General features: G+C 32.0%; 1 protein-coding gene across 1 annotated transcript; it reads right to left on the bottom strand.

The window, feature by feature from the left end:
* Positions 1–10,495: 10,495 nt before the first annotated feature.
* On the bottom strand, positions 10,496–11,567 carry LOC110112790 (probable membrane-associated kinase regulator 6). The gene has a single exon (XM_020845117.2). It carries the CDS (start codon positions 11,475–11,477, stop codon positions 10,809–10,811), a length of 669 nt encoding a protein of 222 aa, XP_020700776.1. The 5' UTR covers positions 11,478–11,567; the 3' UTR covers positions 10,496–10,808.
* Positions 11,568–17,754: the final 6,187 nt, after the last annotated feature.

Genomic DNA, 17,754 nt, shown 5'->3' with positions numbered 1-17,754 from the left:
GGAAACAATGGGGAATGGACCCCAAACATCGTCATGAATAAGTTCAAGTGTAATAGTTGAAACATTTATTGATTTATTAAAAGGTAATTTGTGACTCTTAGCAAGAGCACATGAGTTAAAAAATATATTAGAAGTAAAAATACATATTTGAGGAAAACACTTTGCTATAATATAAGTGTGGAGGAGTTGGGATGGCCAAGTCATTTGTGCCATAAAATTGAAGATGTAGTAGAAGTGAAGGTGACAGCTGCATGTTGAAGAAGGCACCGGATGAAAAGAAATTTGATAAAGACCTATATAGCGGGGGCCTTGAAGAAGAAGTTGATGTGTCTTATGATCCTTAATTTGAAAGCCAGAATCGTCAAAGGAAATAGAATAGTTATTAGCGACAGTGAATTTGGAAATACAAAGCAAATTATGAGTGAGGTTAGGAATGTGGAGAAGATGGGTTAAGGAGAGCATACGAACATGTGTAGGTAAAATACCATTTTCAGAGTGAATGATCAATAACAAGTTACCATTTTTCACCCGAACTTGGTCAGAACCTTAATAAGGAGTTGCATGGTGAAGTGTATGGATATCAGGCATGAGATGTGCAATAGCTTCATTGTCGAGGTACCAAGGAGAAGTAGAGTGAGGATTATCAGGATGTAGAGCATGGTTGGTGATATTATTGTTGGCTCAAGGGGTGAATTAAAGGTTTGAGCGATGCCAACAGTGGAAGGCGAAACAAGCTCTTTTGCCACAAATGTGGCATTCGATAGATGAACGCATATTTTTGCCCCTTGGTTGGATAGGAAGGAGTTATTGAAACATCTATGGTGCGACCACTTCCATGATCTCTAGTTGATGTAAGAGCAAAATAGGGATCAATGGTAATGAATGAATCTGAGAGAGAGAGAGGTATTTGGCTTCATTGTTGGCAAGGTTAACTTCTTTATTGATGAGATTAGAGTTCATCCAAACTTGTACGGGTAAGTTTGGTTCTAATGGCAGTTTTAAAAGCTTGGTAGTTCGCTAAAAGCCCTTTAAGAATGTAAATGATTATACCCTTAGTATCGACATCAACAACAATATTGTCAACAAGAAATTTAATAGTAGAAAGGAAATCATTCATCGTAAACGTGTGGAGTTCATTTTTGAGTTGAATAACAAGAACTCAGTTGGTGAAAAAAGTTGACGCTCAAGTGTTGTTCAAATGGAGTGACAAAAATCCAAATTGAGTATATGTGGCAGAATGGATGGGAATATGGTGGAGAATAGACATGTATATAGGTTTTAGTCAAGGAGAAGCCATATGTTGTAAGCGGGAATTGATAGGAGCTGATTGGTGTCCGAAACTTGATGTTTGGAAGGGAAGATGGTTGTGCCATCGAGATAGCCCGCAAACCCATTTGTGGTGAATAGTTTGTGAATTTGGGAACATCATATGGGATAATTTTCAACTATAAGTTGGAGATGTATGATGTTTTTTATGTTTGATATGAGGAACTTTAAAGAAGTTGGTATGGGTGGCTGAATTATGCTACTTTAAATGAAGTTTTGGGAAATAAGGGTATTAGTGGAGGAGTTTGTGGAGTCTACCATGAGAGTTATAAGAAGTTACGTTGTAGAGTAGATGGCTCTAATACGATGTAGAATATGACAAAATAGAGAAAGGAAAATAAGCACAAAAAGTAGTGTATGGTATCACATCTCTTGCATTCACATAAACTATTATTACATAGAGTATATATAGTTGTATTAAATGGAGTTTTAATATGATAAAGTTCTAAAGAGAATATCACAAAATTGTTCTATGCTAACCTGTGATAAATGGTAGAGACGAAACCGGTATAGTTTTCAATCTATTGTAGTAGAAGTTAGCGGCGAGAGCAGAGTTCTTTAGTAGAGAAATTATGCAGTGAAGTGGAGTGAAGTTGTTGCAAAAGTAACATCTTCTATCATTATAAAGTTGTTTGCAAGATTAACCTGAACAAGAGTTTGATTGAACTTAATACATCTAGAATAAAGTTATAATTAATTTCTACTTGTTTGGTTCTATCATGAAAATTTTAGTTTTTTGTAAGGGTCATAGCTAAGTTATTATCATAAGATAGAGTTGTGGCCAAAGTAATAGGAATACCAAACTCTTGACAAAGTTGATGTAGTTAGATAATGTTTGATGTTGTAGCAGTAGTAAAATCATGATATTATGCTTATGTAGAAGGTCTTGTAATAGTGATTTATTTCTTTACATATTAGGATACAATTCTGCCGCCCAATAATGCATAATATATTGATTATACCGTTAGATGTAGACTCTAACGATGAATAGGAAGACCAAGACTTAGGCTTCGCTTGGGATAGTTTTGTTACTGCTTTCAAAAATAGCTATCTAATACAAAAAATTTCTAATTAAAAAAAAATGTATTAAAATATTTCTTTATAAAACAATAAGAAAGATGTCCCAAACGAAGCTTTAGACTTCTTTTGGGATAACTTTATTATTGGTTTCTAAAGAAGCTTTTAATCACAAAAATTTATAGTTCAAAAAAAAATTGCTTTAAAAAACAGTAAGAAAGACATCTAAAACAAAATCTTATATAATGTTCCTGGTATGAATCAAAGCAACCACTTTAGATGCAAAACATAAAGATTAGTGATTTATGTAGAAATAAAAGAAATACAATATAAGATAAATCAAGTCTTTTGATGCTTAGATATTATAAAAAGCCAACCAAGTGACGATAGAAAGATGGATTATCATATAATGCGAGTGGATGTTCATGTTGTGAAGACTTTGTAGCTGTAGGATTTTGAAGTGGCTTGCATTCACACATGCCAACACATCTCATAATGGAAGGCACATAAGCATAACTGATTTAAATGCAAAATTTTGTCAGTTGCCGCTTCTTGGATGGTAAGGAAGAGAGAGAGAGAACATCAGAGATAAGAAACCATATCATTAATTGACTTAGAATTAGTACATGCAAGCAGTATATCATTGAAATAGATTAGGAGAAATAATTTTGTGTTGTGTCGAACAATTCACTGTAAAAAACCATAGTAAAACGCTTAAAATGTCAAAAATTATAAGAGTCAAAAGATTCAAATTGTTCCTCATTACCTTTTATTTATAGAAAGCGGAGGGTTATAAGAAATGCTATATCTATAAAATAAAAATAAAAATAAAATAAAACGGTTGTAAGTGTAAACTGTCATGGGCACGTGTAACCTATTACTTGGTTAAAAGGAGGATAATTTTGAGTAAACTTGATAATCTATATTTAGAAAGTTCAGTAGTGTCGAGTGTATATAGACAAATGTGCATGGTCGAGTTCATAAGTACTGAGCCGGAGGGGCATGTAACTAGTAGAAACTGTGGAATTAAAGGCAACATGTTTTGGAGCTTTAGGTCGACTAGGGAAGAGGTTGAGTGAGCTTGGGTTGCGCGGAAGACAAGTTGTGTGGTCGAAGAAGTATGGTAACACGAGCTAAGAGTCCCTCAAGTAGGCGCTTTTCTATAACTGAGTTGACGAGCACAAATGATAGAAGCTCGCCGTGAATGATGGGCTAGCCACTTTTGACATGAGCTTTAGTAGGCCATGCATTAAAATCTATTAGGCCCGTTTATATCATAATAGACTTCTTCAATGAAAATTAATATAGAAACTCATTTGATTTTCATAGTTGAATTAAAATAATCCCTTTACTTCTTTTTTTTTTTTCAAATGTCAACTCAAAATTCATTATATTTTTTTTCAATTAATTAATGATATAAATATTTAATTTATTTATTCAAGATAATATTTTCAAATAAAACTTAAATATTAATTTTATTTTAAATTTGTTTCTTGATCAGAGTTGAATTGATCATTTTCTTCTTAAATAATAAATGAGCTCATGATATATGCTTACATGAGCATATACCCTTTAAGAATAGTACATCATATTTATTTTTTAAAGTATCAAGTTGCTGTTGAGTGAGTATACTATTTCATCAACAACCATAAATTTTCTATTTATGTAGAAGTTAAAAAGTTCATGCTAGCGTTGAGAAGAGTTTAATAAACAATGAATTTGCTTTCATGTTAGCCTCAATAATACAAAATTGTGAGCTAATGAGAGTAGTGCTTCATAGAAGCCTAAACAACGGCGGAATCCGGGGCAAATTATTAGGTCCGGTCACCGGACCTATTTTTCGTCCGGATTCCATGCGCTTTTAGTGTGCTTTTGATATATTTTTGAAAAGAGCAGCTAATACACAATCTTAACTACATTTTAGTTGCTCTTTTGCTGCCATTTTACTGAGTATTTGAAAAGTGCTGCAAAAGAACAGCAAAAGGGCAACGAATACTCAATGAGTAAGATATTTGTTGCGTTTTTGCTATATTTTTGCAAATACTTAACAAAAAAGGAGCTAAATGAAATTAAAATTGTATATTAGCTGCTCTTTTCAAAAATACATCAAAAGCGCACTAAACGCGTATGGAATCCAGATGAAAAATTAGGTCCGGTGACCGGACCTAATAATTTGCCAGAATCCGAGGACGGGAATGATTCTTAATGTTCTAAATTTAAGAAAAAGTTTATGTAACTATGTAATTTGAAAATTTTATCTTTAAATTTCATTATAATTATATATTATAGATGCTTCTCTTTTGAATTTTAAGTTAGCTCGTTCACTCTCTTGGTCCTAATTTTGAAACATGCAGGGGGGTGCAAATTTACAAGTAACTGTTGGTGTTGCCTTAAATTTGGCTTGACCCTTCACTGTAATAAAATAGGTCAATAGAGACCACAATTTTTCATATCTTTGATCGTCGTATTCTTCACAGATATATCGGAGGTCAAAGGGGCAGCACACCCCTGAAACAAATTTTAGTTGTAAGGATATTTTTGTAATTCAAATTAATAAATAAAATGATAAATTCTATTTACTATTTGTTGGGGGCAATTGCCTAAAGACCATAGTATTTTAAAACTTTAATGGGAGGCAACTGCCTAAAAGAATAATATAACAAAGAACTTTTTTATTTTTTTTTAGATAAATGTCATGATATCTTATGACTGAATCGCTCTATTATTAAGGGATGAGATCAATAATATTATGTCCAGTGCCCCGTAGTTATCTACGAGCACCAGAAAAGATTAGAGCAGCAAGATAAATGATACAAAACTGATTATATTTTTAATATTTAGAGATAATTTGATCAATTTTTCCAGCAATAAATCAAATATTTAATGATAAAATGTTGTATTAAATACTAGTGAAAAATTAAAGAATGATTTAATAATTTTATTAATAAAAACATTATTATATTTTAATAGAATATAAAATGTTAGTTATAAAATATCGACCAAATAATAGTTTTGTTAGTTTAATGATTAGATTATGTTTTGAATTATCATAAGTAATAATATTATATATTCTACCATCACCTATTTAATATTAAAAAGAAAAAGTTAAATAATTCAAAAAATTAAAATTCAATTATTTTCTAACATTTTCTAAGTGTTAAAATCTTCTAAAAATAAATGCTTGATTTCATCCAAAGAATTTAATTAATGTGAAATTCCAAAATGCATTAAAGATAGCTATTGTTATGTACCTTTTCTTCTACTCTGTCATTAAAACAAAAGGAATCTGCATCACATCAAGACTTAAATCACAAATCAATTCTATTTTTCTACCCAATGATGCTTAGCTCGGTTAGTGGGCGAGCGCGATTGGGTACCCCCAACCCGCCTTCAATTCCCCTCGAGCGACTTCGTCTCTTAAGTGAGGCCCGTGAAGTGCGGGCCAGGAGGTGGTGGGTGTCTCTTCTAGGTCAGCCGAGGATTAGTCACGCCGTCAAACGTCTCTTTAGGAGTGTCAGCGGGTGGATACCCCGTTCCTCAAAAAAATATTTTCGGACAAGAAAAGTCATTTTTCTCTCATGATTTCACCCCATTTATAAGCATTTATGTAATTTTCCAAAAAAATAAACTCCAAATAGGATAAAACCCAGCAAGAAACTATGCTAAAAATGTATAATTCTTATCATCTTCAACCTCTTCTTCACAATTTCAACCGCAGAATTACCAAACACAACAGATTTCTGCTTTAACATTGATAGATACTTTGCCTCTCACAAGAAAGACACCAATGGACATGCTGCACCTAACCAGTTTCTTTGGTCCCCATAGCTCAAAGGCAGACCACTCATTCATGAAAGCAGTTCAGATAGTAAGAGATGAATGAGAACAATCTAGATAAGCAAAGCTAAGCAGTGCCCATTTATCAACTTGCTCATTAAGGATGGTGAGACCACCAAAGAGAACAAAATTGCAAGCAGATGAGACCAAACAGCCAACTTTTTCTTTGTTCCCCTCTTCCAATTCTTCCCATGTGGCCAATTTGTTCAGATATCAGCCCAATTCCTTCTCCCACCACTCTCTTATAGTGGGGATGCTCATTTCAACTTTCTGTGCTTGGGATGTTTTAAACATTTTCTGGAGACAAGGAACCAGGCCTTCATTGTCATGTCCTCTTACTTTGTTTTGTTCTGCAAAACTCAAGCTATCATCATAAATGCTAACAGCGCTGAGAGAGGCCTGCAAGTGAAAATGCCAAATCTTTTATCCTTTTCACTTAATTGTTTTTGGGTTCATATTGTTTGGCTTAGTGTCCAAGCAAAGATGTTTCATGTCTCAAATTTTTAGGAGAATAAATGGTTATGATATGTTTATTGTGGCCATGTGCATTGTTGCATGCAATATATATCTATCAGTGGAAAAAAATATCTAAACCATGTTCTTGCTTCTACCTATGTTTATGGGATGTTTAGCACATGAAGATTGATACACATCTTGATCGGGCACGATCTTGATGCAAATTTTGAATTAAAACTTTCAAAATTAAATTCAGGACCATTTGAAATTCGAATCCTACAAACTTATAGTTAAACTAAACGGCTCGATGAGATAAATACAATGATACTAAAAGTGATCCGATCTAAATCAGAATGAGCCCGGATCAAGAGCTTGAAGCATAAAGAGAAAGTTTGAAATATTAATTGTAGATTAAATGGCCTCCAAATTTGATGTGCATATAGTTGAATCGAACATCTCGGCTAGATGAATTCAAAGAGCTTAAGATGATTCAATATTTACAAAATTAAGGAAAACACTTAAATGTTTAATAATGTTTTATGATCAAGGAAATCAATATATACCGTTCAAAATTTATGAATTTGCCACTCTTAAAGATCTACAAATAGACTCACTCTTTACCTGAATGAGAAACTTAGAACTTGGATTTTGACATGAGATTCAAGGGTGTTGTCAACCCGTAGGGTCCAATGGAAGAATTAAAATCTGAACCTATCCATCCCATCTTTAATATAGAATATACCAGAGTTAACTAATCCTAGCAAACTTGACTCTATCAACTCCTATTCAGCCGGTCCTTTACATTTTTGTGAAATAACAAATACTTCACATAGTGAACAATGAGATGCTAAGTAGGTTATCCCAAAATCCTATTACAGAAGTCAATGCCCATATTTACATTATACAAATAAAAAGGTTTTAAAATATTTATAAAATAATAAAAAATAATGTTACGTTAAAAAACTTAAATAAAGGGATTACTAATACTTATTGGTTTGAATTATTAGAAGAGCAATATAGGTGTAGTTTAAATTTGAATATGAATCAAAAATAATTTTTCAGAACTAGTCACTTGAACTTTAGCATTGTAAGGATTAATATGCACTTTCTTTTGTACTTTTACATGGGTGTCAGAGTATACTTGTTAATAAAATGTTATACATTCGCATAAGCATCTAAGTATATTTGTTAATTGAATATTGTATTTGAATTTATTCCATTTAACAGAATATGCAACATATGATTATTGATATGCACATATCCTGGTATGCGCTTATAACTCCACTTTCACTTATGTATCTCATGTTCAACTCACCAGCTTAAAGTAGATAATGGAGACCTAGCCTGATTCCCCTTATAATTCCACTTCCACTTTTAACTCCTTTAAACCTCTCATACATGCACAAAATAGATGGGGATAGAAATAGAAACAGAACATAGTAGAGCATAATAGAGTTTCTAGCCCATATACCTGAACATGTAGTGCACTTTAACATCTCCCACATCAGAACTTTCATCATCACATGTTATGCATATGTAGATATGAAAATTTTAACATGTATAGTCACATTTAACATTTACAAGAACATGTATAAGTACTGCATGCATGACATTTTAGAGATTAATACATGTAAAATTTGCATACACACTTAATAATTGCTATTTGAAAAATCATTCATAAGAATTCTCTAAAATATCATTTTAAAACTTTTAATGAATTGTAGTTAATGTCAAAATGTCATATTCAATAGCACTACTAAAAAAGTTATACAGATGAAATCACCCATTAAAATTTTGATTTTTTGCTATTAAATTGAGCAAAATGAGACATTCTATAACAGATCAAAAATCACATAGTGAAATGCTTATTAAACTCATTAAAATCATATTTATCACATAACTTTTCATACAAACAATAGAATTGAAACCATAAATAAGGTATTGGAAGCCTACCATGTGCTCGACATTTTTTTTAATAGATATATTGGATAAAACCCGCACTTTGGCCTCCTAATTCACCTCATTACTTTCTCTTTCTTCCTTCTCTCCTCTCTTCTCCTCTTCAGCAGCTGAGGTGAGGGTGGTGAGGTAAAATGAAAATAGCTTTGAATATTTGTATATAAAACTCATTTTAGTGCCTAGCGCCATGGTGTTCCATCATGCAACATCACTACACTTAATTGATATATTCTAAGCCATCAACACTAACTAAGACTCCCAATGACAACATAGAGATTTATGCTAGACTCCTTGATCTTTTGACTTAAGAGAGTACGCCAAAACAAACAAGCAATACTACTTAAGGGAATTTATAAATCAATTTATTTGGCAATGGTTGAGAAAGTTTTAAGAAGTATGTCTACAAACCTAATTATCATCGTGTTCATGATCAACCAAAACATTTGTTCAATATAACTTGAAATAATTTGCCCTTGAGATGTAAGAGAAGGTTGAATTGGTAAAGTATGGCTACATTCGGAGGAAATTTCTCTAGATAGGCAGACTTGTGAAAGAAAAAGAATAGAAGAAAATTTTAAGAAGCCAAATAGTCAGAAGCATTACAGATGTATTGCAATACCTTCTTTTTTTTTTTTTTTAACATTTTGGTTATTGAGTTGAAGCTAAATAAATACAAAGTAAAATTATGAGAGATTTGAAATATATGAAAATCGTTATTTTTGTGTATTTGAATCACCAAATTTTAAAACATTACATTGTTGCCCTTTTGCCCACTCATGCCCCCTTCCCTTCTCCTTTGCCCACTTCCACCCCCTCACCTCGCATAGTCCTCGCCATCGACCCCTCGCAGCCCCCTCTCCTTCTCCCCTCATTGCTCTTACCCTCAACCTTGTGCTCCCTTTTACCTCGCCCTTGCTCACTCATGTCTCCCACTCATACTGGGTCACCTTTGTCGCACTACAACCCAAGTATTATAATATGCGCCACTTGCTTCAAGTTAATGCATTTGAAATCATCAAAATAAAAGGTGCAAAACATTTTAATCATAAAAATGGTGATTGATGAAAAGCTTTGGCTATGCAAATTTTCAATTAATCTCTACAAATGATGATATGGAAGATTCACATGGAGAAGTGTGCAAACACCAATCACTAAGCAAGTACACCATAAATTCTATCTCCAAATGGGAGACTCTCTCTATGTGGTTTGAAGTTTAATGAATTATTTATCTTAACGCGGCTGTGGACATAGTAGAACTTATCAAAAGTGTATTTATGATATTTAAGTCCTCATATTCCTGCTTTTTTCCCCAAATTATTAACCTACCATTACTTTATTTGGTGTTTATGCTTGTCATTGTCTGAATGAAGTTGCTTTCCATGACAAGGCAAAATGTCACCATAGTTTTGTCTTTCCCTTCTTGTTTTCATATAAAATTCCATGAAAACAACATGGTTAAAAATCAACAAGCAAATCTTCCTGTCACTTTGCTAGGATAACATTCAACTCTAAGCTTTTTTTTTCTTTTCTTCTTATGTAATTTGCAAATCATATGAAATTATTATAGTATCATGTTTTTTTCTAGGAGATATTATTCTATGTGGAGACCGGACGTAGAACGATGTTTGGAGACCAACCAGAATGCACCACGTCAGCGGTACAGAGCGGTGCCGAGCAGTACTGAGCCACGGTACCGAATAAAGGGTGATGCGGTGCATTCTGGTTGGTCTCCGAACGGCGTTCAGCATCTGCACAGAATAATTAATCGATATTTAGACAAGTGAATTTATTACTTGGGCCAAATGAAATTTTTTGAACAGGTTATTGGTGAGTATGCCCTGAGCTAAATGTTTTCCAAGCAACATAAGAGCTCTAATCATTTACCCAACAAATCAAATTGTGGCAGAATAAAGAGATAAAATTAAAATAAAAAAAAGATGTGTTTACAACATTAAAAGAGTGACAAGCTCCTTTCAATTATAAGATTAAACAAACATGAAGAGCTCTCCCTCCCAAGAACAGCTAAGAACCTACAAGAGCTTTTTGTAGCTCTACAATAATCTAAGGCAGAAGAGAGAACAATTCTATTCCTACAACTTTCTCATCTCCTCTTCACTAACATCTCACCATTGTTTTCCTTCAAATATCAAACTATCAGAGAAATATCAATGGATGGACCAAAATAAACACAAATTTGAACCACAACTCTCTGTTCAAGCTGAATTAGCAATAGACTTCTTGCAATGGAGGACTGCATCATGAATAGAACTTTCAGATGGCACATCGAAAATCCGATTCCCCCGCCGCCTCTCGATGCTCATCCTTGGAGAACTTTTCGGCGAATCATCAAAGCTCAGCGGCATCTTTGAAGAAACCTTCTTCAAGTTCAAAACCTTCTTATACAAGGGAATAAGAAAATACAAGTATTTCCTTAACATCTTCACAGGAGACTTTGTGTTTCTCTTAAGCAAAGGTAGCTTTTGCTTATTGTGACTACTTTTCATTGTCATGGTATCTGATGAAGTAAAAGATGGTGATGAATTTGTTGAGACTGAATCATCCCAATTCTTGCTTAGATTGATTGAACCATCATTATTCTTCGAAGTATTTATAACTTGCACAGGAAGAAGATGACCATTGAAGAAAATTTGATCAGCATGAACCACAAGTGAGCCGTCGCAGCTCGGAAGGCTGAAATCAAAGTCGATTGAATTGGTCCACCGCAACGAAAAGAAATCCGGGTCCATTTCGATGAAGGAGCTTCCATCAAGTCCATCAAAAGAGCGCCGGAGGCTTTCTTCAAGAAAGTCCAAGGAGTGCTTGATGTTGCTAAGCCAATTAAGGGAGAAGCTATCATTGGAGATTTGCTGTGTGGTCTCCATGTGAGCTCCCTATTGGAATATTAATGGTCTGGTGAGGATGAGGAACTTGCTCTTTGGTTGAGGAAGAGAAAAGAATGAGGAGAAGAGAAGGGGGGTGGGAAGGAAGATATAGCAAGTTCTTGAGGGAAGAGGACAAGTAGGTAGAATTAGCAGAGTTCCAATTGTATTGAAGGAAATTACCATTGTACCCTTATGCTTCTTTTAAACCATAAAGTAATGCAAATTTTTTAATTTTTATTTCAATATAAGCATTTATTTCAATTCATCAAGAAATTAATAATAATTCTATTAATATTTAAATAATAAAAAATTTTGTCAGATTGTAAATTTTTCTTAACCCTAACATGAATTCCTAAGCATTTGGTCAATATATAACAGAGAAAAAAAAAAAACTCTAAGTTTGTTATCTTGAAATTGTTTATTCACTAATTCATTTGGTCAATATTTTGTTAATTAAGAACTCTGATGTTTGCAAAAAGAAAAAGTTTTTTATTTTTAAGAAAATAATTGTAATTTTCAACAACTATAAATAAAAAATTATAATCTAGCAAATTTTTTTAATTTGAAAATCAATTTTAAAAATTTAAGATTATATCTTACTACATCTTTAATCATAATAATATTCAGAGGATAACTATATAAATTATTTATTGTTAGGGACTGTTTTGGTTAATATTATAATCGATCAAAATTTGATTTTATAAAGTAATAATACTTGATTATAATGTAAACACTTATTATTCAAAAAATTCATATAAAATCAAATCGCTTACATCACTAACATTATATTATGTAAATTAAGAATTAGTAATCAACTAACCTCTTATAAACTATATGCTAAATGACTCTTTCATAATTTAATTACATAAGCATTGCTGCAAAAAAAAAAAATATTTTTTTTATAAATTTATCTGTGTAAGGGCGGCTATGACGCAGATTCTTTGAACTCTTTCACCAGTAACCTGGTGAAGCAGACAAATTCAAGCCCGCACACAGAAGTGGACACAGTAAACAACTAATGTTAGTATCATGACGCAGGATTAAGCTTGTACAATATGTAATTATGTATGTAATATTTTAGTAAATAATTCCTTCCTTAGTGATAAAACTTTTTGTCTGTTTTCACATTAGACCAGTTCAGAGAAAATTAAGTAAAGGATTTTTTTTCTTAGAAAATTTAGAAAATTAAGTAAAGGCCTTTTTTTATTTAGAAAATTAAGTAAAGGCTTGTTGTGCCTTAATTGATGTTTTAGGGTTTGTCGGAGACGGCCGTAGTGTTTTTTAAAGTTGTATGTGAAGTTGTTTTGAAGAAAGCAGCTTAATTACTCTGGTTTAGGGCTGTCAAAAGCGGGTTTTAGGTCGGGTTCATGTCGAACCTGAATTTGATCCGACACTTTTTAACCCGACCAATTTCTGCAAACGGGTCGATTTTTTGGTCCCGAATCCGACCTGCTTCGAGTTAGGGTCAACCCAAACCCTACCCGCTTCTTTTATGTTTTACTAAAATATTTTTATTTAAGTTTTTTTTTTCTTATATATATATTGCCAGGAAATATCTTTGGCTAAATCGAATTAAGGTAAGATTTATTTCAATCAATTTAAAATAAACCAACCTTAATTCAGTTTGGACAACATGATTTATTATTTTTTGAAAATAACATTTATTTATTTCATAACAATCTTCTTAAACCCTCCTAAATCAATTAAAAATGAGTCAAATTGGGTTGAGGTCAGGTTTTCGAGTCAATCCGAACCCGACCTAGTTTTACAAACGGGTTGAAATCTCTAACCTGAACCTGACCGGATTCAGGTTCGAGTCAGGCTCAAGTCAAGTTTTTGGGTCATGTCAAATATTGACACCCCTACTTTGATTATAAGAAATAACTTTCAATTATAAAAAATTCTAAAAAAAAAAATAGAGAGAAAGTAGGAGGAAAGAAATAGACAAATAAGTTACTATAATTTGGAATTTTCCGTAGAGAGGGGGCTCTCAAATAAGTTGCAATGTTAGTCTAGCCCTATCTTTCCAAAGTCAACATTGTCCCCATGTAGCTTTCACTAGCCTATGATTTCATAAAGAAAATTTCATTCTAATATAACCAATAGCTCTGGTCTATATAAAGGTATGTCATAGCTAAAATAAGGGGAGACTCAAAGAGAGAAAAAGGGAAGAGAAATACTTAGAGTAGCATAAATGAGTGACTAGAGAGAGAGAATTCAAGTAAATAGAACATGTCTTCTTCCTTATTTCATAATTTTCTAATTTTTCTTTAATAAAATAATAATTTCTTGAATTCTAAAAGAAGAATTTATATTTCTTAAATTTAGGGATGTCAATTCAGGTTCATAGGTTGAGTTTGGATTTAACCCTAACTTGTCATTACCCAAATATGCTTGACTCAAATTTGACCCATTTATTATATAAATCAAATATTTGACTCGAAACTGACTAGACCCAAACCCAACCCTTATAACTCATTTATAATATGGATCATGCAATTTTCTTATCAATATGACATTATTAACATGAATATCACTAGTTTAACCCAATTAACCAACTCAAACCTACCTAATTTGAACCCAAATAATAATCAGATTAATTTTGAGTTAATTTTGACTAATTCAGAATAACTCAAAGTTGAAGTAAATTAAGACCCAAATCCAAACGAAATAGTAATAAAGTCAACATGAATCCAAAATTTTTTTTTTAAGCTGGGTTGCCAAATCATGTCATTTATTGACACTCCTACTTGAACTCAGCTGTTTGACTTATTAATCAGACATCCTTTCGATTTCTAGTAGGTGATTTCATGCAAAGAATAGGGTTTTACGTCCCAAATCCCTATCAAACAAAAGACAAGGAAGTGAAGAGTACAATGAGTACATGTTCTCTTCATCAACAATAACATAAAGAGAGAGGCTAGGTCTACTACTACTCACAAATGGAGAAAGGGAAGCTTGAACCGATCTTAGGAAAAAAAAAAAGTCCAAAAAACTTTAAGGAGAATGTTTGTAGTTGCTTTCATGGTGCCACCCTTTTTTGTTGCACACCAACAATAGATCCATTGACTTTTATCTTCATTAAATTTATGCTTCGACATCCATCATTTCAATAAAAAAAGGTAGACATAATAGAGCTATGTGATCTTTGAGAATAAAGAGTGATTGATCTGATTGTTGTTCAATTTTTACAGTTCCACCATCCTCATAACAATTTATGTCTTTAATCACATTATTGAAGAATAATTAATCGACATTTTTAATATTTTTATAATGTAGTGAAATTAAAAAATGCCGGCATCATTTATTTTTATATTATATCAAAATGATATTAAAATTATGTTATTTTAAATAAGTGCTAAAAAAATAGCTTGATTGAGCATTTAATTTACCAACTTGGGATTTACTTAACTAATCAAAACACAAAATATGATATCTTTAAGGATTGGTTTGTGACAACTTTCTTATTACTTTATTTCTTAGATCGCAATCACAGTCAATATGGCATAAAATATGACATATTTTTTAGATCACAAAATATTATATTCGGTGAAATTCAATATATATTCATGTCAATATGTGTGAAATGATTAAAACTATAACATATTAAAAGTGATATGGTGAAAGTTTGCTAAAAATCGAGATATGATAACAACTTTTGTACATTCTAAACAAATTAAAATTTATAAAACATAAATATACAAAATCATTAAAATCAGAGATAAGGTAACCTACCTGGAGATGAGCAAATTTCCTAATTGGGCTAACTGACAAAACAATTCTATGACCCCCAAACCCTAAGTTTCTCTCTCCTTTCTCATATCTTTTCTTCTTAAATTTGATTTTTGTTCCACTGAAAATTTAGGAGTTTTCAGAGTTATTGGAGAGAGCTAGATTAGTGGAGAACTATCAAGCAATTCCTCATTATAAGAAAGACATGATTACAAAGAGAGAAAGTGAAGAGATGGGTAGGAGAAGTGTTACTGAAAAGAAAAGTTTCATATATAGAGATTTTCAGTCAGGATCTAAGGTATATGTTGTAAGTATTCCAAAGTGTGTGCATTGTAGAAGAAGGCATTAGGGTTAGTGTGAAATCCCTTAAGTAAAAAGAAAAATAAGACTTACCACACATTAAAGTTGTTAACCTCTTTATTTTTACAAAGAAAGCCATTTTAACATTGTACTTATTAGAAAGCCAATTCTTTTAGCTATAATCAAAAGTGCTCACCATCACATAATTAACATTAGTTGTACTCCTTCGGAAAACCATTAATCCAAAAAATAAAACCTTTATAAAATATTATTTCAGTATTTAAAACTGCCTTTTGAAAATGACATCACCTCCATATCATAATTGTGAAAGTGGCATTTTTTAAAAAAAGCCCATATCTTTTGTAATGTGTCAATTTTATATTATCCAATAATTCATGATTAAAATAATATTTAATTAAATATGTTTTGTCTATGCATGAAGAAAATTCTTTGCAAGAAGAAGTTTATACTATGATAAAGAAAACACTTCTCTCTTAATTTCTTCCCAATTCATTTAAGGAATTTGGGGTTTAGTTATTGAAAGAGACATATTTTCTTAGTAGTGAGGACATCCAAATCATAACAACTCCATCAATATTGTATATTTATATCCATGCTTCTACTACCATATTAACATCAACACTTGAGCTAACATATGTAAATATATAATTAGAATCATCCCTCTTAAACTAAGATCCTAGATTAATGATACATCTCATATATGGAAAGCTACACTTAACAACTCCCCATTATTATTCGTAATTAAATTAGTCTTATGCCTACCTACAACTCCCATTTCATGAATTATGCCAAGCCTAACACAAATCACAACATACATAAAATTATCAAATACTTTGTATATGATATCCTAAGATTACAACAATATTTTTCACTTGTCTTAGGTGATTTTTTTTTTTTGATGCTTTAAAATAGTCATCGTAAGTAGGGCTGTCAAAATCTTGTCACGGGTCGGGTTCGGATCCAATTCCGACCTGGCACTGTTCGACTTGACCCGAATCTAACCAGTTTTTTTCAAACTGGTGGGTTTTTCGAACCCAAACCCGACACTCTTCGGGTATGGGGCAGCCCGAACTCGACTTGCTTCGGGTATGTTTTACTAAAATGTTTTTATTTAATTTGATTTATTTAAACCTAAATCAAATTAAGATAAGATTTACTACAATCAATTTAAAATAAACCAAGCTTAATTAAATTTGGCCAACATGATTTATTATTTTTTGGAAATATCATTTACTTAATTCATAACAATTTTTTAAAATCCTCCTAAATTAATTAAAAACATGTCAAATCAGGTTGAATTCAGGTTTTCAAGTCAACCCGAACCCTACCCGATTTTAAAAATGGGTTGAAATCCCTAACTCGAACCTGACTCGTTTCTGGTTCGAGTTGACCCGAACCCGAATTTTTCTGATCAAGTTTGAGTGGAGTTTTCAGGCTGTGTCAAATATTGACACCCCTAATCGTAAGACTATTAAATTGATTGAACCCTAGTAAAGGGATATTCTCCCTTCTAATCTCCATCGAAATTAGAGTAGAGTTGGATAAACAATGTGATAATCAATGGTTGACACTTTTTGAACACGAACATGTTCCCGACTCTAACTTAACACTTGTTGAATCCATGCAAATAAATACATATTCTACTTAAGATGAAAAACACAATAGCATAATCCATCTAGTCAATAACCTCCCTAGCTTGATATATTGTTATCAATCCATCTTTATAGTCATGTTGCTAATATTAATAATGATTTATTACTAGAAAAAAAAAGTTAAATATAAATATAATTCCAACTTTTCAATTGTTAAAGAGAATTGCTTGTTTATGAAATTTTATCAGCATGCAACTTGAGGTCAGCAAAGGCTACAAAACATCATTTTCCTATCCCATCCTTAATCAACTTTTTAATGCATTAATTAACAGATTCATCATCCTTCTTATTCTAATTATTTAAACAATTTATTGAGTATTATATAAAAATAATCAACATTATAATAACAATGATCATTTTAATTATTGAGTTGACTTTATAAATCTTCATTATCACTCTTATAAAGTTAATAGACATAAAATAAAATGCAGAAAAATAATTTGAAGATAAAAAAAAAATTATTAGAATTAGATTTGATCCCAATTATTTGCATAGATTGTCACTTATTCTTTGAAGGTATGGGATCCAAACTTTAGAGTTTTTTTTCTTCTTGTAATTAAATTCTGAAATTT

This window comes from Dendrobium catenatum, unplaced genomic scaffold (genome assembly GCF_001605985.2).
Source record: "Dendrobium catenatum unplaced genomic scaffold, ASM160598v2 fragScaff_scaffold_880, whole genome shotgun sequence".
Lineage (NCBI taxonomy): Eukaryota > Viridiplantae > Streptophyta > Magnoliopsida > Asparagales > Orchidaceae > Dendrobium > Dendrobium catenatum.
The sequence above is the reverse complement of the archived record's forward strand: the minus strand, read 5'-3'. Positions and strand labels throughout refer to the sequence as shown.

What these genes read in the sequence shown, in the direction of transcription:
- LOC110112790 (XM_020845117.2), bottom strand. Translation starts at nt 11,477, where the DNA reads ATGGAGACCACACAGCAAATCTCCAATGATAGCTTCTCCCTTAATTGG.